This window comes from Furipterus horrens, unplaced genomic scaffold (genome assembly GCF_987537825.1).
Source record: "Furipterus horrens unplaced genomic scaffold, mFurHor1.1.pri manual_scaffold_1, whole genome shotgun sequence".
Lineage (NCBI taxonomy): Eukaryota > Metazoa > Chordata > Mammalia > Chiroptera > Furipteridae > Furipterus > Furipterus horrens.
Genome location: NW_028327171.1, coordinates 168,878,501 through 168,903,378, shown reverse-complemented (window position 1 = coordinate 168,903,378; position 24,878 = coordinate 168,878,501). Strand labels below are relative to the sequence as shown.

Genomic DNA, 24,878 nt, shown 5'->3' with positions numbered 1-24,878 from the left:
CCCATGGTCCCAGAACGTCCGCAGACCCACCCACTCTGGGAACAACGGCCAGGGCAGCAGCTAGAGGGGCGCCAGTCCAGTGCGGAAGTGGGAGAGGTGCCCGGAAAAGGGGCAAGTGCTGGGCAGGCAGCATTGTTCCCTCTCGGACGCCTCCCCCGCATACAGCGCCACAACATGGTGAAACAGGTTGCCCTGTACTGACGAATCCCTGAGGCTCCACCCCTTACAACGTAGTAGGAGCAACAGCTCTACCTGGGATGCAGAGGCAAACAAACATAGGAGCCTGTCAGAATGAGGAGACAGAGAAGTATGGCCCAAAAGGGGGAATGGATCAAGGTTCCAGTGGGAGAACTAAGCGATGAGGATATAGCCAATGTAACAGATGAGGAGATAGCCAACCTAACAGATGAAGAATTCATAACACTGGTGATAAAGATGCTCACAGGCTTGACAGATATGCTTGAATATGGCAAACTCATAAGAGAAGTGAAGGCTATGCTAAGTGAAACGAAGGAAAATCCACACAAAACCAATGGTGAAGGTAAGGAAACTGGGGTTCAAATCAATGATTTGGAACATAAGAAAGAAAAAAACAGTCAACCAGTGCAGAATGAGGAAGCAAGAATTTTAAAAAATGAGGAAACCTTCCAAAATTTTGTGAAGGAGATGGACATACAGGTCTGGGAAGCACGGAGGGTCCCAGGCGAGCTGGACCCAGAGGGGACCACAGGAGGATGCATCATGATTGAGATGCCAAAGGTGAAAGATAAAGACAGAGTCCTAGGGGCATTAAGAGAGAGGCATAGAGTTGCCTACAGGGGGGTGCCTATAGGACGATCAGCTGATTTCTCAGAGGACACTTTGCAGGCAGGAAGGGACTGGCAGGCAGTATTCAACGTGATGAAAGGCAACCTGCAACCAGGATTACTCTATCCAGCAAGGCTATCATTTGGAATGGAAGGGCAGATGAAGTGCTTCCCAGACAAGGTCAAACTAAAGGAGCTCATCATCACCAATCCATTATTATATGAAATGTCAAAGGCGCTTACTTAAGAAAAAGAAGATCAAAACTATGAACACTAAAATGACAACAAACTCATAACTATCAACAACTGAATCTAAAAAATAAAAACAAAATCCAACTAAGCAAACCAGAATAGGAACAGAATCATAGGTATGGGGGTCATTTGGAGGATTATCAGCTGGGAGGGGGGCGGGGGAGAAATGGGGATATGGTGCAGGGATTAAGAAGCATAATCAATTGGTTCAAAATAGACAGGGGGAAGTTAAGAATAATATAGGAAAGGGTGAAGCCAAAGAACTTATATGCATGACCCATGGACATGAACTAAGGGGGGTGGGATTGCTGGAGGGAAGGGGGATACTGGGTAGAGGGGAGCAATGGGGGAAAAAATTGCGACTACTGTAACAACATAATAAAATATATTTAAATAAAAAATAAAAATAAATGAGTAAATCATGATAAATGAAAATTGATAATGATTTAAGACAGATTTAGAATGACAGTCTGCCAAGTAGAAGTCAATTAAATTACTCTAATGAAGTCATACTTGAGATGTTCTCACTACAAAAACTAGTCTTAAGTCATGACACAACAAATACAGAAAGAGTTTTCCACCTAATAGCAAATTCCCTACAGTTCAGCTATTTAGTTCTTGGGCTCATTTAGTAAAGAAGATAAACCAGTTGGCAAAGTTAATCTACAGCTGATAATCAGAGCCAATGATGGTGTTCACATTGGATGTCTAATTAGGCCTATCTTAAAAAAAAAAAAAAAGATTTCATTAATTTACCTTCAGAGAGGGGAAGAGAGGGGGAAAGAGAGGGAGAGAAACATTAATCGGCGACCTCCTCATATGCTCCAACTGGGGACCGAACCCGCAACCCAGGCATGTGTCCTGATGGAGAACTGAACCAGTGGCCCCTCACTTTGCCAAACAACACCCAACCATCTGAGCCACACCAGTCAGGGTCTATCTTTCTCAAAAGAATACATTTATTCATTTCTCTCTTGCATGTGGCACATTTAATAAAATAAAAACCTGCTTAATGATATAATCAGGCCAATTATCACAATGAGAAAAATAGTCTAAATTCAATTAAATGTATTTTCTACTGTTGTATTAGTAAACATACATGCATAAATATAAAACATCCATCAAAACAAATGGCAATGTTTATCAAAAATAACATCCAAACCCTCCCAAGCTCGAGGCTACCTTCATGGAGCCTTTCTGAACTGCTCTGGCTCATAGTGACTTTTACTTCTCTAAATGTTTACAGCATCTATGTGTCTGTATTATTCATGCAACATTTAATATTTTCACATGTGTATCTTATCTACCTTGTAAAACCATGAGACCCAGGGGGCACATACACAAGAAGTATGTGATCATGCTTGAGTACAAGACTGTACTCTAGTAAAAGAACATTGAACTGAGAGTCAAGATGGAAAGATTTAAATTCTAAGTCTTTCACTCACTGCCTTGATTAATTCACTTCACATAGATGGATTTTCTCACTTGAAAAATAAGAGTATATGGTCACAAAGAAACCATGGAAAACAAAGCAAAGCATTCTAAAAGAATCAAATTGTGTTGTTTTACTATAATACCAATTACCAATTTTTAAATGTTTTACTATTGTATCAACATAATGTTTCCAACCACTAACCCAACAGACATCCATCTCCACCCAACACCACTCCCCTTTCTTACCGCCATACCCACATGTGATGAAATTTTGCAGTTCAGTCCAAAGTTAAAAAGTGAAAGAAAATGGTAAGGAATTATTAAAAAGTGGGAAAGCACCATACAAGAGCCAAGAGCTACTATACAGAAAATATATACAGGGTTTTTAAATTTATATTATAGATATGAAAGAGATAGCACCTTCTTTTCAAGAAGGCTCTTTATAGTGCTCTTTCATTGTATGTTCCTTAAATTTTTTTCATTTCCTCTGTAGTTCAACCCTTCATTGCACTGAATTACAAATCTTCAAAGACAATTAAATGCAATGTCTGCAAATTAAGGGGGTATTTATTAATTGTAAGACAAATGATGAAACTTGTCCATACCTTGTACTTTTTCTGCTGCCCAGTACTTTCCTGCAGTCTCCAGAATCCAAGCTTCATTCCTATCAGCTATCAGAAAACTGTTGTGATAGCTAAATGCCATACCACTCTCTGAACAATTTCCACCCTGGCCATATTTTTCTAATAAATCAACAATGACATCAAGGGCTTTTTCAGCTGTATCAGCTCTTTCAAGGCCAAGTCTAAAATAAAATTAAAAAATTAAAGTTCTCAGATTAAAAAGAAATTTCCATTATTTTGCTTAAATAATTTCATGCACATGAAATGTTGTGTTTACATTCAAAGTAAAAAATCCTTCAAGTTAACAAATAAACTAAAATCCAACTTCGAAACTGTTCCTCCTGAAGTCAGTTTGGAATTGAAAACAAAGACTTTGGAGTCAAATAGATTAATGTTCAAATTCCAACTTGGTAATTTATTGGCAAGTTACTTTATCTCTGAGTTTCAGGTAGCCTCTCCCAATTAATGATATTTGAAAGTCTTTACACTGTATGCCAGTACTTTAAAGCATTTTCACACAAACTATAAAGTATCAAAGTCCAAAAAAGTAAAAAATAGAAAGATAAAATATGTAAGAGTTACACCAAAATTTAAAATTTAGACAAGTTCTATGAGTGCAAAAATATATAACAGAAAAGTAACCTGACAAGGTCCATGCCCAGTAGTGCCTCTTCATCAGACACTTCTTCCCGTCCCCAAACAGCTTCATTCCCAATGCAAACTCCATGCTCATTGGCTCCCATTTCTGCTCCCCATAACCACGCTGGGCGACTGAGAACAACGGCATATGTTTCAGGAACTTGATCAATTTCTATGTAAGTACACTGTAAAGAAAGTTATAACAATAACCATAAAGCCAAAAAATAAAAGTTGTCAGAGTTCAGAATCTTAAAAATCAATCAGAAACCATGACCATTATGAAAGAAATAAATGAAGTATAACTAAATTGAAATTTTCGATAATAAAGTCATTACCCATAAAACATACTCAGAATTGACCCTGAAACATTTAGTCAAATATTTGCTGAGCATCTCCTATTAAAAAGCACTCTGCTAACAGATGAATCAGTTACAGATCTTTAAGAAACTAAGACTTGTACATTAATTAAGGTACAACAAAATATAAAGTATAAAAGCCATGAAGAAAAGTGAAGATGAAGAGAAAGGTGATTTCTAATTGCGAAACTTTGAAACATTTTGTAAAGGAAGATGTATGTGAATTGAAGCTTAAGGAAGCAGTTCTCAATCTCAATGTCCAGTATTTCTTGGTTAGTGATATAAGTTCCATGTGGCAGCTCTTAAACACAGTGTATTGCCATAGTAGTTTATCTATCTGATATGTCCACAGCAGCGAAAAGAATGAGAACCACTGCTTTACAGGATAGGCTAGATTTAAATATAAAAAGACAAAAGTGGAAAGGGACCTAAGGCGAATAGTCACAACCAAAGAAAAACTGGCTTCGTACACAGAAAACATCTAGTATTTAATATATTTTATTATTAGAGTATCAATGAAATCTAAAAGATATGTTAGCAATTAAAACAATATAAAACTTTTAAGTTCCATGTCAAATGGAATTTTAATGAAAAAATTCAAAGAATCCTTTAATTAACGTATATTCTACCAAATGATTACATAAAATTCATGTTGACAGTGTTATCACTGGGCCCAATAAAAATTTTATTCCCAGAAATTTTAATTCCAGGATCTGGAATGACTTTTCCTATTCTACACCAATCAGAATTCTTTTATCCATCAAACTTGAGCTGAAACCCCAAAATTCTGGAGAAGCCTTCTTCATCCCTAGTCTGAATTAATTGTTTGTTCTCCACTGTGGTCACAGCTTGCTTCTCTTAAATTTTGCATTTAGACCATCACACTTTATAATGGGGTTAGCTGCATACGCAACAATTCCTCTACTAAATTCTAAGCTTGACAGCACGTTTTAAATCTCTGCCTTATTTAACATGTTCACATATAGTAAGCATTCAAATATTTGATCAAAGAATTAACTATTACTACTTATATTTTAGCTTCCTCCAAATCATAAAAGACCAGCAGCCTACTTCTGATTTAAATTATTTTTCAAATTTAGATTCTTGAATTTCTAACTTCTATGATATCTGCCAAATAGCTATCTAATGATAGAAAAAAAACTACGATATTTTTAAAGAAACATGCTGCTAATGAAATATGTATTTCACCTACCTTAAGGTGTCCTCTCAGATTATTGTGCACTGCTGCAGGAAAATAAACTACCTCTTGTACTTCATCACAGAGTCTATCTGAATTTTTTCCAAAAATAATCCTATTTTCAACTGTTGCTGGAGGTAATGCCACGAAAGTGTCACAGGAACAGGGTTCCATTTTTTTGAAACTGAAAATCATATAAAAGATTCAAAATAAAAAGAGAAAAGCATTTTTAAGTATATTCAAAACAAAAAGTTTATTTAATGGCTAAGGGATACTATTACCATAGCTAATAAAAGCTGTTAGTTGAAGTTTTTAACTTCGTGTACTTTAGTACAAAAATCAGTAAGAAAATGACTTGGGAATGGATCTTGTAGTACAAGAATCAATTAGAAAATGACATTAAGCCTAGCCAGGTAGCTCGCCTGGTTAGATCATTGTCCTAAAACGTCAAGGCTGTCAGTCCAATCCCCTGTCACGGCACATACAAGTATCAACCAATGAATGCATAAATAAGCGGAACAACAAATCAATCTCTCTCTCGCTCTCCTTTTCCCTCCCTCCCTTCCTCTTTCTCTAAAATCAATTTTAAAAAAGAAAAAGAAAATGGCAATGACAAGTACCTTCTTCTAATTTATAGGTCAAATGTACCACCCTTTAAGATCTTTTTCTCCTGAAGTCTTCCCTGAGTGGCTTTTGACTACTTTCATATTTGCAAATCTCTATACCTAGTTCTACTGTTATCAGAACCATATTTTACTATATTTATGTACACATATGAGTCTCCTTACTAGAAAAGTTCCATTATTGTGTACCACTATTTCCTCAAAGGAAGGAGGAAGGGGTCTCCAAGAGAAAAAGTCTCCTTTGAGCTGGAGAAGAATACACAGCTTATAATACTGGTAAGACATATTTGAAACAGACTCACTGAATCAGGCAAATACATGTCTGATAAAAGTTCAAGTTGTTGCTGTTTCCAGTAGAAATTTCATGTCCATAACTTGTAAACCCTGATTGTAGAGTTTAATATCAAGATCATGTGTTCAAGACTCACAGCAAATAGAGGGAGGGGGATAAGGGTGGAAAGAAAGGGAAGGGACTAGTCAAGGAACATATATTAATGACCCATGGAAATGGACAACAGGGTGGGGATTGACTGGAGGGGTGGGGCTAGGCAGAGGAGGGCAAAAGGGAAAAATGGGGACAACTGTACTAGAATAACGATAAAATATTTTAAAAAACAGAAAAGGATTTTCATTTCTAATTCAGAAAAATCTTAAATCCTAAATTTTAGGGCACTTAAGTGTCATACTTTTTACTGTGTTTCCAGAATGAACATAGTGTTTTATAGTTTTCTTCTTTCCTTTATTGTATAATGACCAAAACTTAAAATGGTTTTATGCAGACATCTTAAAACAAAATTTAAATCTAAGAAATGTTTCATTAAAAAGAGGACAAAATGAGCCCTGGCTGGTGTGGCTCAGTGAATTGAGTGCTGATCTGTGAACCGAGGTGTCATCGGTTGGATTCCTGGTAAGGGCACATGCTTGGGTTTGCCAGCAGGGTCTCCGGTTGGGGGCACGTGAGAAGCAGCCACACATTGATGTTTCTCTCCCTCCCCTTCTCCCTCCCTTCCTCACTCTCTAAAAATAAGTAAATAAAATCTTTATTTAAAAAAAGAGGGCAAACTGATTTAAATAAGAAACAACTTCAGCCTGAAACTCCTAAGAGTTTTTCTCTTTTCCTCAGTGATGGAAAGAGAGAGGTCACAATTGCTTCTGTCTTTTTTGTGTGTATTTCAACCTTTATTTCTTGGATCGCCTTCTATCTGTGTTCCAAAGAAGGTTATTTATTCTCTCTATAGCCTCCTGCCTCATTGGTAAATATGTCAGAGGGCTGTTGTGAGAATTTAGTAGGACAATGAATATAGCACTTTGCTCTGCATAGAACATAAAAAACGTTCAAATGAAAGCTATTGTTATCATTTGGCAGACGAGTAAATTTCTTACAGAACGCATCACACACACACACACCCTGCAACAGGAGTTGGTTGATGGATCCCCTATAGCAGCCACATACACTCAAAACCCTGGAGTCTCAGGGCCATAAGCTGCACGAGGTGAAGGAAACATGCAGCCTGGTTAGGACACCTAGCCCATTTCGGAGGGGAAGCGTTGAGAGCCTTTACTAACACACCTACTGTGCATTTATCACTCAACAAATGTTTATTGAACATCTCTCTGCACCAGGTACCGTACAGCTGGTGACAAAACGGACAGTCCTCGTTCTTGTAGAGTTGACATTCTATTTTATATGCTTTATCTCACCCATTGCTTTCAGAAACATCTTCACAAACGTGCTATATATTGCAAGAATTACTGCTTATAACAGAAAAGAGAAAATCGGTGCAGAAAAGTTTATGTAACTCGAGTCAGAGTTCACAGGGTAAGGACTCGAATTTAAAACACGTCTTGCCGAAGAGCCCCCGTCCAGGCCACGCCGCGTACCCCATTGGGACGTTCAAACTGCAGTCCGCGCAGCTGTGACCCGGAACCCCTCCCAGAAGCCCCTCGGAAGTATCGCGGGGCACTTCCCGTCTTCCTACTTCCTACCTCAAGTATGCACATCCCTCCCCAGCGCGCGCACCTCACCTGGCCTCAGAGCAGCCCTAAGTGAAAAGGGGAAGATGCGAACAGTAGCATGAAGTGGTGTTAGTTGTCGGAAGCTGTCACCTTTGACCCGGAAGACCTCACTGCCACAGACGGCGCAGTTCCGGTTAGGCGACAGAATTTGTTTACGTTGTTCTCAAATCTGGCGGCTGCTTTCTCTGTATGATCCTCCAAGATGGGGAAATCCTTCGCCAATTTTATGTGCAAGAAGGACTTTCATCCTGCCTCCAAATCCAATATCAAAAAAGTAAGTAAAAGGAGCCGAGGAGGGCGCTGGCCCCTTGACTGGGTTCCCACAGGGTGCTGAAAATGAGAGTGGTGGTGTCTCTAGGATCCCTGGGATAGTCGCCTCTTCTCCAGGCCTGAAGCCCTGGTGTTCTTGCACCTACTTCCCCTCTGAAAAACTCGTTGACAAAGCTGGTTCTCGACGTTCACTCTTCATCAACCCGGAGACACGCGGCCCTGGTCTGCTCTGTCGGTTCCGTCACCAAGATGTTAAGCCCATAAAATAGGAAAGCTGATAATAGGATTCCGCGTTACTTTCCTGAGCAGATTCTGGTTTAGCCTTTTAGAATCCCAGGGAACACTGCTTCGGAGCGCTGCTATTCTGTACAAAGAAAACTTCCTATTTAAGATAAGGTAGTTCTTAAAACGGAAATAAAGTCACCCCCTTCCCTTCTCTCTTTATTCTACCCGATAATATAGCGCCTGTCTGATGAGCTCTTAAGTTTGGCTTTTTCGGTAATCAGTTACATGTCTGCTAGGTTCAGTAAAGAAAAACTGTGCTCAACACTATAGCAGTGGAAAGTGAAAGTGAAGTAGGAAGAATTTTAACATTGGAATCAGACCTGGATTCTAGTTATTCCAGCACAGTCACTTTTAGCCCTGACACCTTGCACAAATAGTTAATATCCCTCATTCCCATCTCCAAATCTGTAAGTTAAGTATAATCAGTATCAGTTTCCTTGACTGGTGAAATTGTTATGAGGATTAAATAAGATGGCTTAGATAAAGGCTTTTGAAACAAGTTACTACCTAGCACTGTGCCCAATGCATAGATAGGTGCTCAATAAAATGTTAGTTGCTCCTACATGTATACTTATTCTTAGTCTGCTCCTGAAGTACAGGTGTTACCCAAGGTTTCATTCTTGGCCTTTGTCTTGCTTACTCTGTATGTTTTCCCAAGCAATCACATCTAATTTCATAGTTTTAACTACCCGCTCTTCACTCGTGACTCAAAGCTACAGCCCCAGGTGTCTCCCCCTAGCTCAAGGCACCTCAAAAACAACTATATACAAGATAGTGTCGTCTTGATATCCCACAGGCATCTCAAACTCAACATTATCTGAAATGGAATTTACTTATATCTAAAACCTGTCCTTTTTATACTTAATTTCTCGTATGAGTAGGAAATATAGGTAGTAATGTTGCAGTGGGGAGAGAGAGACAATCACGTAGGGTGGAAATGAGAAGTAGCAAGTTTATTTATGAAAAACACAAGCACAAAGCTGCAAGCAGGCACCCATAAAGTTGTTAGAAAATTTGTTAGTAAGTTTATTCTATACACTTGAGCCAAGGCTACAAGTGGGTACTTAGCTAATCTAAGTACGCCGACTCTTGGGGTTCAGGGCTTATATACCTCAGCTAGTTTTTAGGTTCCCCCTCTTTGGGAATAATGTATAGCTACAAAGTCTTTCTTTCTCAGTTAGTAAAGGCTTTTTGTCTCGTTAGTGAAATTGTTACAGAGGCCTCCTTTTCCAGCATAGGCCCAATTTTTCCTACTGTGCCAGTTTCCACTTGTGATGTTCAGAACACCTGGCAATCTTAGTAAGATTGTTACAGAAGCCCCTTTTCTCAGCACAGTCTCAAGGACTCTCCACTTCTGCACTATTTTGTTGTAATGCTCAGGACACCTGACAATCATATCAAACCAAGCTCAGGACTGCTGAATAAATTGGTAAAACATGTTTTCCTTTTGCTTCTAGCCTCCTGTGTTAAGTTCTTTGTGAGATTGTAATGGCAAGGGCCCGACCTTTATTTCCCTTCTGGCTGCTCATTCCTAGCTGCTACCCAACAGTAACCCAGTCACCTAAGCCAGGAATTCAAGATTCATCCTTTTCCCATCACCCCTTTATCTAGTCAGCTAATAAATTCTATTGGTCCCAAATATCTCTTGAATTCTTGTCTCTTCTTTATCACTATTGCCTGTGTCTTAGCTTACCCCTCACTATCTTTCACCTGGACTGTTATATTTTCTAACTGGTTTTTCTGCCTCCTAGTCTTGACTTTTCTCACATCTGTTCTCTACACAGCCATCAAAATAACTTACTTAGCAGCTTTACTGAAATATAATCTACATACCATAAAATCACCCATTTAAAGCCCACAATCCAGCTTTGGTTGGTGTAGCTCAGTGCACTGAGCTGAGCGCAGGGCACTTGCCTGGGTTGTGAGAGTCAGTCATACATTGATGTTTTTCTCCCTCTCTTTCTCTCTCATTAATTCTCTCTCCAAACATAAATAAATAAAATATTTTTAAAAAAACTAAATAAATAAAGCACACAGATCAGTGGTTTTTTAGTATATTTATGAATGTCTACAATCATCACAACAAATATTTTAAAATATTTTCAGCACCCGTCCCCTCAAAACCTATATCTGTGAGCAGTTCCTCCCCATTTTTCTTTAACCCTCCCTCCTCTTCAGCCCTAGGCAACCACTAATCTGCTTTCTGTTTCTGTGGATTTGCTGTTCTGGACATTTCATATAAATCATGAAATATGTGGTCTTTTGTGAAATACTGGCTCATTTTGCTTAGCATAATGTTTTCAAAGTTTATCCATGTTGTACAATGTATCAGCACTACATTTCTTTTTATTGCTAAATATTTGATTTTGTGGATATAACACATTTTATTTGTCCATCGGTCGGTTAATGAATATTTGGATTATTCGCACAGAATAGTCTTTTGAAAGCATAAATCTGATCTTTTCCCACTCCTTATTAAAATATTACAGGATTAAGTCAAGTAATCTAGCTCCAGTTTATATTTCCTCCTTTGTCCCCTACCGCCATTCTCCCACCTCAGATTTTATATTCCAGTAATATCAAACTACTTAATTCTGGTTTTACACCTTCAGGCCTTGACTGAGTTGTTCCCTCTACCAGTAATATCTTACCCTGTTTTTTTCCTTGGCAAAATTTTGATCCTCTTTAAAACTCTGTTTAACATGTATGAAGTTACTTGTGTACAGGGTTTATTGCAGCAGAGTTTTTAATAGCAAAAGAATGTAAGTTTCTTAAATGTCCGTTAGTACAGCAAGAGATTGGTTAAATAAATGATGTTATAGCCCCACAATAGAATGATAGTCAGCTCTCTGCCTCCCCTCACCACCACCAGATACAAGACAGCTTTTTGTTTACTGATCTGGGAATGATCTCCACGGTATAGAATTTTATACATAGTCTCTGTATGTATGTATGTGTGTGTGTATGAAATATATGTTACCAATATATGAAAAGAGTGAGAAAAGAATATGTGTGTATGTTACATACACAGGGTGGGGCAAAAGTAGGTTTACAGTTGCTCATATGGAAAGTACAATAATTAAATAATAATACAAGAATAAACTCTGTTTTGTGTACTCACAACTGTAAACTACTCTTTCCCCGCCCTATATATTCTTTTATGTATATGTGTATTGCAACATCTTTGGAAGGATATACATATACAAGAAATTGATAACATTGGCAACCGGTGAAATAACTTTTTAAAACTAAAGTTACTGTAAAGTATTCCATTATACCAGCCTTCCTGCTCCCTAAAGTTAATCATTGTCTTGCTTTATTTTGTTATGTTGTACGTATTTCTGTTATCCAAATATCAAACTTTATCGTTATTATTTATTTATGTAATTCACTCCTTTTTATTACAAATAGCTTAAAATTACAGAAAAGTTAGTATGATTTTCTGTTAGCAGATTCTTACCACTTTGAAGGCAAGAATATGTTTTATTACATTTTTTCGTCTATGATAAATACTCAGTATGTATTTAAGCTCTTGAGCAATTGAGACAAGTAAAATAACTTTAAAATCTAAAGCAAGTAGATGGCAGTTATTCTGTTAAAAGTAATATGTTATTCATTAGACTGTTATTAATATGTTATTCTGCCAAGCATTTTGCTGTTGCAACAGTTTGTATTTTAAGCTACAGTGAAAATTCCAAACAGATGCCTTTTATTGCCTATCCCAAGTGTAGGTTTTCTTCTATTACAACATTACATTGGTAAGTATGAAGTCAGTGGAAGAAACTTTCAGAAACTTACACCAAATTAAACTTCTGGTATGTTCTGCTCATGGAGTGTTCTCTTTTCATTTCAATTCTTGCTCTTATCTCCATATTAATCTTTCTTGTTCACATGTCAAACTGTGTCCCCATAGAAGCTTCCTTTCTCAGCACTACTAAAATACTAATAGCTACTCTTTTTTTGCTTCTGAAATTGAATAATGGCAGTCTTGTCCCACATCATTCTCCCCACAGTCATCTGGACACAGTTAATAATTATAATTTTATCAATATGAATATTTGTCCTCCAATTTACCTTCTTAAAACTTAGCATATTTGGAGAAAAAGTTTTGACTTGCTTTTGTTGAATGGTTGTTATATACTTTGTCCTTTATCCTAAAGGTGATAGGAAGACATTGATAACTTTTAAATTTAGAAGTAACATGATTAAATATCCTTGCATAAGTTGTGTGGGCTTTTTACCTTTACCACACTTAAGGTTTTGAGAATTTCACATAGGGGCACATTCAGCCTCTGGTGCTGGTGCTTTTGAAACATCCGACACACCTCTCTCTTAGCTCTTTGTTTCCTCTCTTTGTCTCTCCCCTTTTTTCTACAACTCCGTTTCCTTTCCTTTTTTTCCTCTTCCTTGTCCTCCGTTTGTCCTCTTTTGGGTGTCAGTGACACCCATTTGTACCCATGGGCATTGTTTAACCCTACTGGTTGTACCCGGTGTGTTTTCTAGTCTAGACGTATTACATGTAGAGAAATGGTTGTTCTCTCTGAAGTAACACAGGGACTGAATGCAAAGTCTGTTGTACCACAGGTACTCAGAGTGGTTCTCAAGTTTGACATTTTTGCTTGAAAAGTTTAGCTCTTTTGAATAGTTGGACTTAAGGACTTGTACAATAACACAAATCAGACTTTTCAGCTGTTATTTTGGGATGGTGTCATTATGACCAAAATAAATTATGTTGTAAACTATATACAATAGCATGTTATATTTTATAAAAGAAAAGCAAACTTCCCGTTTAATTTAAATTTTTTACTTCATTAATTTAGGTATGGATGGCAGAACAGAAAATATCATATGATAAGAAGAAACAAGAAGAATTAATGCAGCAGTATCTTAAGGAACAAGAATCATATGATAATAGGTAAGAAATTCCACTATGCTGGTGATTTTAGAATAATTTAGAATAATCAATTGCATGAAAATGATCCCTTAATCATACAAGGTCTGTCCAGAAAGTATCCAGCCACGTGCTATGGAAAGTAGAGGCATTTATTGAAGAAGATACAAGAAACATTATACATAGATCAATGACACCTCAGGCCCCTTCAGAGCAAGCACTTTGGGACTTCACACAGTTCTTGCAGCGTCTCTTCCACCATTCAAAATACTCTGCAAAATCCTTTGTTGGACTCGCTATCAGGTGCCCCGTTGTATTTTCCTGAATTTCATCAACAGTCTGAAATCTCTTCCCTTTCAAACGTATTTTAGTTTTGGAAAAAGACAGAAGTCACAGGGTGCCAAATCTGGGCTGTAGGAGAGGGAGGCTGAGTCACCTCAGTGATTTGATGTTTCACAAAAAAACTGCATGAGACATGATGCATGAGCAGGTATGTTATCATGATGAAGCAGCCAATCACCAGTTGCCCATAGCTGCAGGCATTTTTGTCGTATTGCATCTCTCAATTGACAAAGAACATTGAGATTGTACTCCGTATTAACTGTTTGGCCTAGAGGGGCATACTCATGATGGACAACACCTTCCCAATCAAAAAACTCCGTTAACATGGTCTTGATCTTTGCCACTCCTTCGGGCGTGGAGAACCAGGTGACTTCCATTGGGATGACTTGGCCTTCGCTTCCGGATCACAGCCATAGACCTACCATTCATCTCCAGTTATGACCTTAAGGAAATCTGGTTTCTGGGTAGCAGTTTGAATCAAGTTATTAGCAACTGCAGCAGGATGTTCCTTCTGCTCTGGTTGCAGAAACCACAGAATGAATTTTGCCATGACAGGTTTCATGCCAAAATCCTGTTTCAAAATCTCCAACACAGTGATTTTAGAAATCCCTAGATCAGTTTCTAGTCCTCACACTGCCAGTCACTGATCTTTGTTGATTGCAGCCCATAAACGTTTAACATTCTCAGGTGTTCTGCTTGTTGCAGGCCTTCCAGAACGTGGATCACTTTGAACTGATTCTCAACCATCTTTGAAGCATTTGTGCCACACTTGTTTGTACTGCACTCATTGCATTATCCCCAAACGCCTTCTGAATCATCTGAATAGTTTCCACGGAGGAATGCTCAAGCTTAATGCAAAATTTGATGCAGATTCATTGCTCTACTCGCTCAGTCATTTTAAATGTGACAGCCACACTGGACACATGCTCACTCAACAGAGTCTACTGCCCCCACTGACTGGTACAGTGAAGCTGTCATTGTTCACACGTGCACATTCTAGTCCACTCTCTTTGGCTGCCAGGTTACGTTGATGTTGCGCAAACTGTTCTTGTTATATTAACAATGGCTGGACTTTTTCTGGACAGACCTCATATATTAAATTAGCCTCTTTGAATTGACTGTCTTAATGATAGGGTTCTATTCCCTGTGAACTATCTTTACTCATATATTTGTAGATGGCCACTTACCCATAATTTACCTAAAATATATTGATGTGACTCTATATGCAGTCTGTGATCAAGTCTCAACTTAGGCAATGCTTAGAAGAATGAGAAAGTCTAGACTCAAACTACTGAGACATTTCAGCTGAACTATAAAGAATAATAAGGATTTAGATTAGTGGTTCTCAGTGGAGGACCATTATTGCCCCCCAGGGGACATGTGACAATATTTGGACACATTTTTTATTTTCACAGCTCACGAGATGGGAGCTACCAGAATCTAGTAGCTAGAGACTAGGGATGCAGAAAAACAGCTTACAATGCACAGGACAGCCCCACTCAACAAAGAGTGCTCTAGTCCAAAATGTCATTGTACTACCATTAAGAAATCCTGATTTACATGTAGTAGAAGCTTATAAAAGATCAGCACAATGGGAAAGTAGAGAGCGTATTCAGGAAACAGTCAATAATTGAGTTAAACCATTAAAGAAATAGTGTAGGTGAAAGAGTAAGTTTGCAACAGATCATAGTGTGTTTATTCTTTATCCTTTTTTTTTTCAAGATTTTATTTATTTTCAGAGAAAAGGAAAGTGGGGGATAGAGAGGGAGAGAAACATCAAAGTGTGGTTGCCCCCAGCACACTCCCAACTGGGGACCTAGCCTGGAACCCTGGCCTGTGCCCTGACTGGGAATTGAACCAGCGACCCTTTGGTTCGCAGGCCAGAGCTCAATCCACTGAGCCACACCAGCCAGGGATATTCTTTATCTTTAAAAAATAGTTACTTTTTCACCTTGGTAATTAATAAATATTGAAGCTGTTTCTCCTGAGACTTTTGCCCACCAATTTTAGTATTCATTGGTGGATCGCACCTGCATCAATTATTACTGTGGTTTTCTAATGATGATTTTCTATTTCTCTTGTTCCTGCTACATTTTTTCATTTGAATTCCTCTGGAAAGAAAAATTTTCCCTTTCTCTCATTTAGTTATTTATTTAGTAATTTATTGCTATCAGTGTGAACTCGCAGATATTTCAGATGACATCTAATGAATGGAATAAGGTTTTGGAACTTTATTTCTAACAACAATACCTTAATTCCCTTAAGGTTTTTAGAGGTTGGGGGACAATGATTCTGTAAGTTTTTTCTCCTACATAAAATTGTTGACCTTATGTCTTATTTTATTCAGATTGCTTATGGGAGATGAACGTGTAAAGAATGGCCTTAACTTCATGTATGAGGCTCCACCAGGAGCTAAGAAAGGTACTTACCTTATTTCTTCTTTTAGTCTTTGATATGTTTGCAACTGAAGTTTGAGAACTGTTACGACAGACTTTTTTTTAATTGAATTAATTGGGGTGACACTGGTTACCAAAATTATACAAGTTTTAGGTGTACAATTCTACAACCCATCATCTGTACACTGTATTGTGTGTTCACCACCCAAGTCAGGTCTCCGTCCATCACTATTTTCCCTATACCCTCCTCGATCTCCCCCTACCCTCCTCACCCCATCAATCAATCCACTGTTGGCAGTGTCTATGAGTTCTTTTTCATATTTTTGGCTTTTTTATTCAGTTCCTTGAACCCCACTAACCAGCCCACTCCCCGACCCTGCCACCCCACAAGCTTTCAGCCTGCTCTCTATGAGTCTTTCCCTGTTTTTTGTTTGTTAGTTAATTTTGTTCATTAGATTCCATATATGAGTGAAATCGTATGGTGTTTTCCTGTCTCTCTATCTGGCTTATTTCATTTACCATAATGCTCTCCAGGTCCATCCATACTGTTGCAAAGGGTAAAATTTCCTTGTTTTTTACAGTCGAGTAGTATTCCATTGTGTAAATGTACCACAGATTTTTATCCACTCATCTACTGATGGACACTTGGATTACTTCCAAATCTTGGCTGTATAAATAACACTGCAATGAACATAGAGGTGCATATATTCTTTTGATTTAGTGTTTTAGGTTTCTTCAGATAAATTCCCAGAAGTGGAACTGCTGGGTCATAAGGCAGTTCCATTTTCAATTTTTTGAGGTAACTCCATACATCACAGACAGTTTTTTTAAGTTTATCTTTTAAAATTGCTATTGTTCTGTAAAAATAACTTTTGAAAATGCTGTAATCACTAGAATAAATACTAAAAATATTTGTCTAATAGAGTAATATTTCATGACTTGTCCTTTGAAGAGGAAAAAATCTAAACATCATCAGAAGTTCATTTGGTCTTTTATAATTTATGTATATATCTATTTCTTACTGAAAGAACTTGTAAAGAGAAAGCATAATATTCATGTCAGTGAATAATATAAAAGTTTAAAAATTAGAAATTGAATGTTTGTTTAATATCTTATTTAATATTGTATTTTATCCTTCAGTGATTTGAATTCTAGTGAAGAAAAAAAGTAAAACCAATAAATTCTTACATGTTAACAGTTAAATATCATGATATAACAATATAGTATATGATAGACTTTTATGAGGTTTTTAACTTGATCTTCTTTTTTTCCCCATATTTTCAATGTGCCATCAAGAAAACAAAGAGGTAAAGCACTATATTCTATGTTTGAATTTACTTGCAATAGATTATAATTTAATGAAAAAGTTGAATGACTTTTTAATGAATGTTTTTAGAAAGAAGAAACAGAAGGAGAGACTGAATACAAATTTGAATGGCAGAAAGGAGCCCCACGAGAAAAGTAAGAACTAGTTTTTCTTTTAAGATAAAATATATGTGATTAAATTTATCTGTTATCCACCCTGGCCACTGTGGCTCAGTTGGTTGGAACATCGTCCATAAACCAAAAGGTTGTAGGTTCTATTCCTGGTTAGGATACATGCCTAGGTTGTGGGTTCAACCCCTGGTTGAGAGGCGTACAAAAAGGAACTAATTAATGTTTCTCTCCCTGTTTTTCTCCCTCCATTCCCCTCTCTCTAAAATCAATAAGCATGTCTTCTAGTGAGGATTTTTTAAAAATTTCTTTTTATCTGATATCTTATCTTGTCTTTTCATTCACTAAAGAAAGCATCTACACTTCTCGTTAAGATGGAGGTGTACGTAAACACAGCTCACCTTCTCACACAACCACAGCAAAAATAACAATAAACTACAAAACAACTATCACCCAGAATCATCAGAAATCAAGCTGTATGGAAGTCCAACAACCAAGGAATTAAAGGAGTCACATTCATCCAGATAGATAGGAGGGGCGGAGACATGGAGACGCACCCACATGTAGTGGGTAAAAATTGGGAGGGATACCTTGGGAGTCAGGGATACAGCCAAGGGTTCCAGTGCCAGAAAGATAAATGGCTGTAAAAAAAAGTGGGGGTTAGGGTGGTGGAAGAAACTGCAGGTTCTCAGGTGCCTCCTCCTAAAGGGTCCACAACAGACTTAGGAGTTATGCAGACTCACTCTCTCGGGGCTCCAGCACAGGGCAGCAGTTGGAAGGGCACCAGTGGCATATAGGAAGAAACTGAAGTGTCTGGTATCAGGGCAAGTGCTGAGGGACAGCTTCCTCCCAGACAAAACTCCAGAGGCCAGGCAGCAGCCATTGTCCCTTTCAGACTCCTCCCACGCTCAGAGCCACAGAGCGGCAACACCACATCAGAGACTCCATCAATCTGCTTCACACGGGTTTACCTGCCCTGGTGATTACCTAAGGGTCTGCCCCATCCAACTTACTGGTGTGCTTTTCTATAATAGGCTGTACGACTAAGACAGGGAGTCAAAGCAGCTCTACCTAATACACAGAAACAAACACAGGGCAGCTGCCAAAATGATACGAAGAAATATGGCCCAAATAAGAGAACAGAACAAAACCCCAGAAAAAGAAATGAACAAAATGGAGATAAGCTATCAGATGCAGAATTCAAAACTGGTAATTAGGATGCTGAAGGAACTCACTGGGTACTTCAACAGCATAAAAAAGACCCAGGCAGAAATAAAAGTTACACTAAATGAAATAAAAGTCTACAGGGAATAAACAGTGGAGTAGATGAAGTCGAGAATCAAGTCAATGATTTAGAACATAAGGAATTTAAAAAACACTCAATCAGAAAAGCAAAAAGGAAAAAAGAATCCAGAAAAACAAGGATAGGCTAAGGAGCCTCTGGGACAACTTCAAGCATACCAACATTCAAATCAGGAGAAGAGAAAGCAAGAAATGGAAAACTTATTTGAAAAATAATGATAGAAAACTATGCCAATTTGGTGAAGGAAATAGACGTACAAGTCCAGGAAGGACAGAGAGTGCTAATTAAAATGCTAAAGGTTAAAGATAAAGAGAGAATCTTAAAAACAGCAAAAGAAGAGTTACCTGCAAAGGAATTCTCGTAAGACCATCAACTGATTTCTCAAAAGAAACTTTGCAAGCAAGAAGGGACTGGCAAAGAGTATTCAAAGTCATGAAAAGCAAGGACCTACAGTCTAGATTACTCTATCCAGCAAAACTATCATTTAGAATGGAAGGGCAGATAAAATGCTTCCCAGACAAGATAAAAGCTAAAGGAGTTCATCACCATGCTATTATTGTATGAAAGTTATAGGGGCTTATTTAAGGGGAAAAAACTATGAACATTAAAATGGCAATTCCATCAGCAATTGAATCTAAAAAACAAGCTAAGCAAACAAGCAAAACAAACAGAATCATAGATATAAAGATCTTTTGGAGGGTGATCAGCTGGAAGGGGGAAGCGGAAGAAAGGGAAAAGGTGCAGGGATTAAATGGTAAGTAGAGAATAGACAGGGATGTTAAGAACAGAAATGGAGTAGCCAAAGAACTTATATGCATGACCCATTCACATGAACTAAGCAGGGAGGTTGCCGGAGGGAATGGTGGGTAGTGGGCAGAGGGGGGCATAAAGGGAAAAACTGGGACAACTGTAATAGGGCAATCAATAAAATATATTTTTTAAAAAGGCATCTAATGAGAAAAGGTATTTTCAGTGATTTGTCTTATACAATTGATTTGCTTGATATAGTCTTTAGTTTTATTTATTTCATTTTCTTTAAATTACAATTAGACTGGACACTTAATAACTGAGTGGTGTTTGGAAATACTAAATAGCTTTTTTTAGTTTATATATTTTTTTTTCAGATTTAATGTGTTTTATTGATTAAAATATTACATTTGTGCCAATTTCCCTTCCCTCTGCTCCCCTCCACCCGGTGGCCCCCCTCCCTCCAGTTGTCCCCCCCTTTTAGATTATGTCCATTAGTTGTGCATACAGTTCCTCCCAACCTCTCTCCGTCTATTCCATTCCCTCCTACCTTGATCCCCAATTCCTATATCATCTCCCTCCCTTTCCCAATTCCCCCTCCCTGTTGACCTCCCCCCAATATGCTTCCCGTACCCACAGTTCCTTTTCCACTCTTGTTGCCTATTTAGTTTGCCTTTGTTTCATCTCCCTAGCTTCTGTTTTTTTAAACCAGTCCCTTTAACATCTCATATAACAGTGGTTTGGATCTAATGAACTCTTTCAGTTTTATTTTGTCCTGGAAACACTTTCTCTGTCCTTCTATTCTGAATGACAATTTCGCTGGATAGAGTATTCGTGGTTGTAGGTTTTGGATTTTCATTACTTTGAATATTTTTTGCCAGTCTCTTCTTGCCTGTAGGGTTTCCCTTGAGAAGTCAGCTGATAGTCTAATTGGAACCCCTTTGTACATAATTCTTTTCTTCTCTCTTGCTGCTTTTAAGATTCTCTCTTTATCTTTAATTTTTGACATTTTGATTATAATGTGTCTTGGGGTGGTTCTCCCTGGGTCCAGTCTCTTGGGAACTCTCCTTGCTTCCTGGACCTGCAAGTCTATTCCCTTCCCCAAGTCTGGGAAGTTCTCCTTTATTATATTTTCACTCAATTTTTCAAGTTCTAGTTCATCTTCCTCATTCTCTGGCAAACCAATGATTCTTATGTTGGGCCTTTTATAGCTGTCCCAGAGGTTTCTGATCCTTTCATTGTTGCTTCCCATTTCCTCTTGCTGCATTGGTTGACTGCTTGTTCCTTCTCCATATTCCAGTTTGTTGAAATGAACTCTGGATTTTTTTTTTCTCACCATCTATCTCGTAGTTCCTTTCGTTATGAAAGTTTTTCGCTTCTTTCTTATCTTTTTCCTGCTCTTTTGTGAATTCTGTAAGCCACCTGATAACAATGGCCCAGAACTGAGCCTCTGACAGGTTTCTTTTCTGTTCATCTGTCAGGTTCTCTATCTGCTGCCCGGTGAGTTGTGTCACCGGGATTTCTATAGTTGTCTGCCTCATTTTGACAGATGCGTTTTGTTTTCTTGGGCCGGCTGTCTGGGGCAGTGCCTGTGTACGCGTCACAAATCAGCGACTGGCGCCTGCCTGTCCGCGACCTATTTCGCAGCCCTGTGGTGCTTTCTTTGGGGGCGGGGGTCCAAGATGGATTCACACAGTTATTCAGCTAGGAGACTGGGATCCGTCCTCCCGCCCCCCTGGACCTCACTGTTCAAGGCGATGCGGCGGCCGCTCTCCCCAGCGCCGGGGTCGCGCACCGCCAGGGGCTTGACTGCAGGCGGGATTCCTCGCCTCCCCGCCGCTGTCCAGGTGTGACCGCAAACAGCACTGCCCTCTTTAACTCTTACCTGCCCAAATGGCACCGCTGGTTTATAACTTCATATGTTGGACTTCCGTGTAGTTTTATTTTCTGGAATTTCTAGTTATCCTTTGTTTTGAAGTAGTTGTATTCCTCTCTAGTTGTAGAGGGAGACCTAGCGTGTCCGTCTAAGCCTCCATCTTGGCCGGAAGTCCTAGTTTATATATTAATTACAGTTATACATTTTATAATTTACCTAGAACTATAAAACGTTCAGATTAACTGCTGTTTATTAAATTATTCTTAATATTGTGTTTGTACATTTTTCTCTACTTAATAGATATGCCAAAGATGACATGAACATCCGAGATCAGCCCTTTGGTATTCAGGCAAGTGACACATATTTTAGTCTGTAAGGATAATTTTTATTTAATAAGTACTTCTTTATATTGTTGTCCAAAGGTATTTAAGGTATTTAAGATGAAAAGGAGCTCTGTGGTTTCTATTTGTATCAGATAATAGAAGGACTAGGCTAGGGGAGAAAATGTTAAATGTAATAGACTGATTGTTGAAAGACAGAAATTAAAGTTTTGTAGTGAGGTTTATAATGAAAATGATTTCTGTGGTTTTCAAGGAATTTGGAGAATTATCTCAAGGTCCAAAAAAGATGCAAAACTATTTGTTTTGAACTGGAACAAGCTCTCATCAGAGGGCCATATCCTTGTTATACAAAACATTTTTGGAACACTGCCATGCTTACTCATTTACTGATTGTCTGTGGCTGCTTTCCTGCTCCACTGGCAATTGAATAGTTGCAACAGAGACCTCTGGCCTATAAAGCCTAAAATATTTACTATCTAGCTCTTTATGAAAAGTTTGCCAACCCCCTGCTTCAGGAAATTGAAACTTCAAAGGTTTACTTTAGAGAACTTAAGATTTAGCCATGACATAATCCTTTTTCAGAATTTTACCATTTCTTTTTGGATGACATTGTTTTATTGCCACAAAATAAGCGTTAAAAAGAAATAGATAGAAATTAGCTTAGCTTTTAGGCAGAATTTATAGTAAAGGATGTTTGTATTTGTAGTAAATTACAAAATATGGTTATGGAGCCTCTTTCTCTGGAGACCTTTTAAAAATCAGAATAATTTAACTTAAACTCTGTCACGGAATAGGGAGTTGAACATTGGTTAAATTCTTAGTGTTTTAATAACCAAAATAATGTTCACTATTTCTCAGGTTCGAAATGTGAGGTGCATTAAATGTCACAAATGGGGTCATGTCAACACAGATCGAGAATGTCCTTTATTTGGTCTTTCCGGAATCAATGCAAGTTCAGTTCCTACTGATGGCTCAGGTAGGCACTACACATGATTTATTCGTTTTAGAATATATATCAAGGACAAATATGGAGAGATAAAATAACATTTTTCTCTCATGTCTCTGGGTTTTGTTTTGGTTGGGTTAGGTTGGGTTTTTTGGACTAAGACACGTTCCCAAAATATGGTCAATGGGAAACTGATCATATGTTTTGAATTTGAAAGGCAGTATATTAGAATTCAATTTAATGTTTCTAGCCAACAGCCCCTATGCAAGATATATTAAGCATAGTTTATGATGTTAGTAACCTAAATATAGCAGGGAGAAATGGTTATTTCTTGTTTTTACTTTCTCCTGAATTGTAAAAGTAGGTTGGTCTAGAAGCCTCAGAAATCACCTCTCTTTAGTTAAAAGAGAAAATAGAAACTGAGTTTTAAAAGATGTTAACTATGTTAAAGTTGATTTTTACTTGAAAATTATTTAACCTTCCTGCATATTATTATCTGCTTAAGAAAAACTGGTCTAATTTGGGTTGTATTGTTTGGGTTCTTCTCATAAAAATATAATAAAACTGAGAAGTTTTAAGATAAATTTATCAGTGCCTTGTTAGTTATTATTGAGGCAGCCTCACTAATCCTACCATAACTCATAATAAATTATAATAGAAATAACCTGCTTAACCCTGTAACATTATGCAAGTCATTTCGCTTTTATGAGCTTCACCTCTTTATTTTAAAATAAGATTTGAGCCTTGGCTGCATTTCTCAGTTGGTTAGAATGTTGTCCTGATACCAAGGTTGTGAGTTCAATCACCAGTCAGGGCACATACAAAGAGCAACCAATGAATGCATGGATAGATGGAACAACAAATCAATATTTCTCTCTCTCTCTCTTCCTTCCTTTCTCTCTAAAATCAATAGCTAAAAATTTTTAAATATGGATTTGTTAGTATAACTCAAGAGATTTTCAGTATTTTTTAGGCAGCTATAAAACCTTTTTCTGTTATATTTAACATTTTTAAAGATATCTAATATGAAATCCAGTATATAGAACATATAAAGGCAGAGCTGCTCTATTTAAGCAAACACTCTGAGCATGAACCCAATCCTCAGCTCATCTAGGTCTCTGATGCACCTCTTTATACTCCCTGTGTCATCCACTGCCACCTCTGAGCCCAGGGTTCACCCTCAGTCAGCATATGACTTTCAGCCTTTGTTCTATAGCTAGAAATACTGCTTCCTTCCAGCAAGCCAGATGCAGACTGTAGGATTCAAAATGGCAGTTCTCATATTAGGAGTTTAGAAATTTGATCCATTATCAAGTTTGACACTGTTTCTTCAATGGTGTTACAGATGTCAATGGATAGAAGAAGTACACAGATAGAATATTACACTTGAAGTTTTTTTTTAATTTAACCTTTATTGTATTTTTTTTTACATTACCTTTATACCCTTATTCCCCCTACCCCCCAGCAAACACCACACTGCTATCCATGTCTATGAGTCCTTTTTCCTTATAGCTCAGTCCCTCTACCTCCTAACCCCCACCTCCCACTAGCTGTCATCCTGCTCTCCATCTGTGAGTCTGTTCTCATTTTCCTTGTTAGTTCAGTTTGTTTATTAGAGTCCACATATGAGTGAAGTTATATGGTATTTTTGTCTCTCTGACTGGCTTAATTCATTTAGCATAATGTTCTCCAGGTCCATCCATACTGTTGCACAGGGTAAAACTTTCTTCTTTTTTATGGCCGAGTAGTATTCCATTGTGTAAATGTCCCACAGTTGTATATCTACTCATCTGTTGATGAACACTTGGGCTGCTTCCATATCTTGGCAATTGTAAATAATGCTGTAATGAACATAGGGGTCCTTGTATTTTTTCAAATTAGTGTTTTGGGTTTCTTTGAATATATTCCCAGCAGTGGAATTGCTGGGTCAAAGGCAGATCCATTTTTAATTTTGAGGTATCTCCATACTGCTTTCCACAGTGGCTGCATCAATCTGCATTCCTACTAACAGTGCAAAAGGGTTGCCCTTTCTCCACCTCTTTCTCCATGTCCTCAACAACACTTGTTGTTTGTTGATTTATTGATGATAGTCATTCTGAC

At 37.9% G+C, this 24,878-nt stretch overlaps 2 protein-coding genes across 2 annotated transcripts in view; one reads left to right on the top strand and one right to left on the bottom strand.

Annotated features, from left to right (window-relative positions):
• Positions 1-8,036, bottom strand: part of SCRN3 (secernin 3) — a 36,187-nt gene extending 28,151 nt beyond the window's left edge. The window contains exons 1-4 of the mRNA XM_090280806.1: positions 7,957-8,036; positions 5,324-5,492; positions 3,758-3,939; positions 3,098-3,297 (exon numbers count right to left, since the gene is read on the bottom strand). Of these exons, the coding sequence (XP_090136932.1) occupies positions 3,098-3,297; positions 3,758-3,939; positions 5,324-5,482 (541 nt within the window). The 5' untranslated portion in view covers positions 5,483-5,492; positions 7,957-8,036. The remainder of the gene's footprint in view (positions 1-3,097; positions 3,298-3,757; positions 3,940-5,323; positions 5,493-7,956) is intronic.
• Positions 7,927-24,878, top strand: part of CIRSR (corepressor of RBPJ and splicing regulator) — a 43,545-nt gene continuing 26,593 nt past the window's right edge. Inside the window, 7 exon segments of the mRNA XM_090280810.1 lie at positions 7,927-8,221; positions 13,323-13,417; positions 16,083-16,156; positions 17,428-17,438; positions 17,528-17,592; positions 21,792-21,840; positions 22,691-22,808. Of these exon segments, the coding sequence (XP_090136936.1) occupies positions 8,150-8,221; positions 13,323-13,417; positions 16,083-16,156; positions 17,428-17,438; positions 17,528-17,592; positions 21,792-21,840; positions 22,691-22,808 (484 nt within the window). The 5' untranslated portion in view covers positions 7,927-8,149.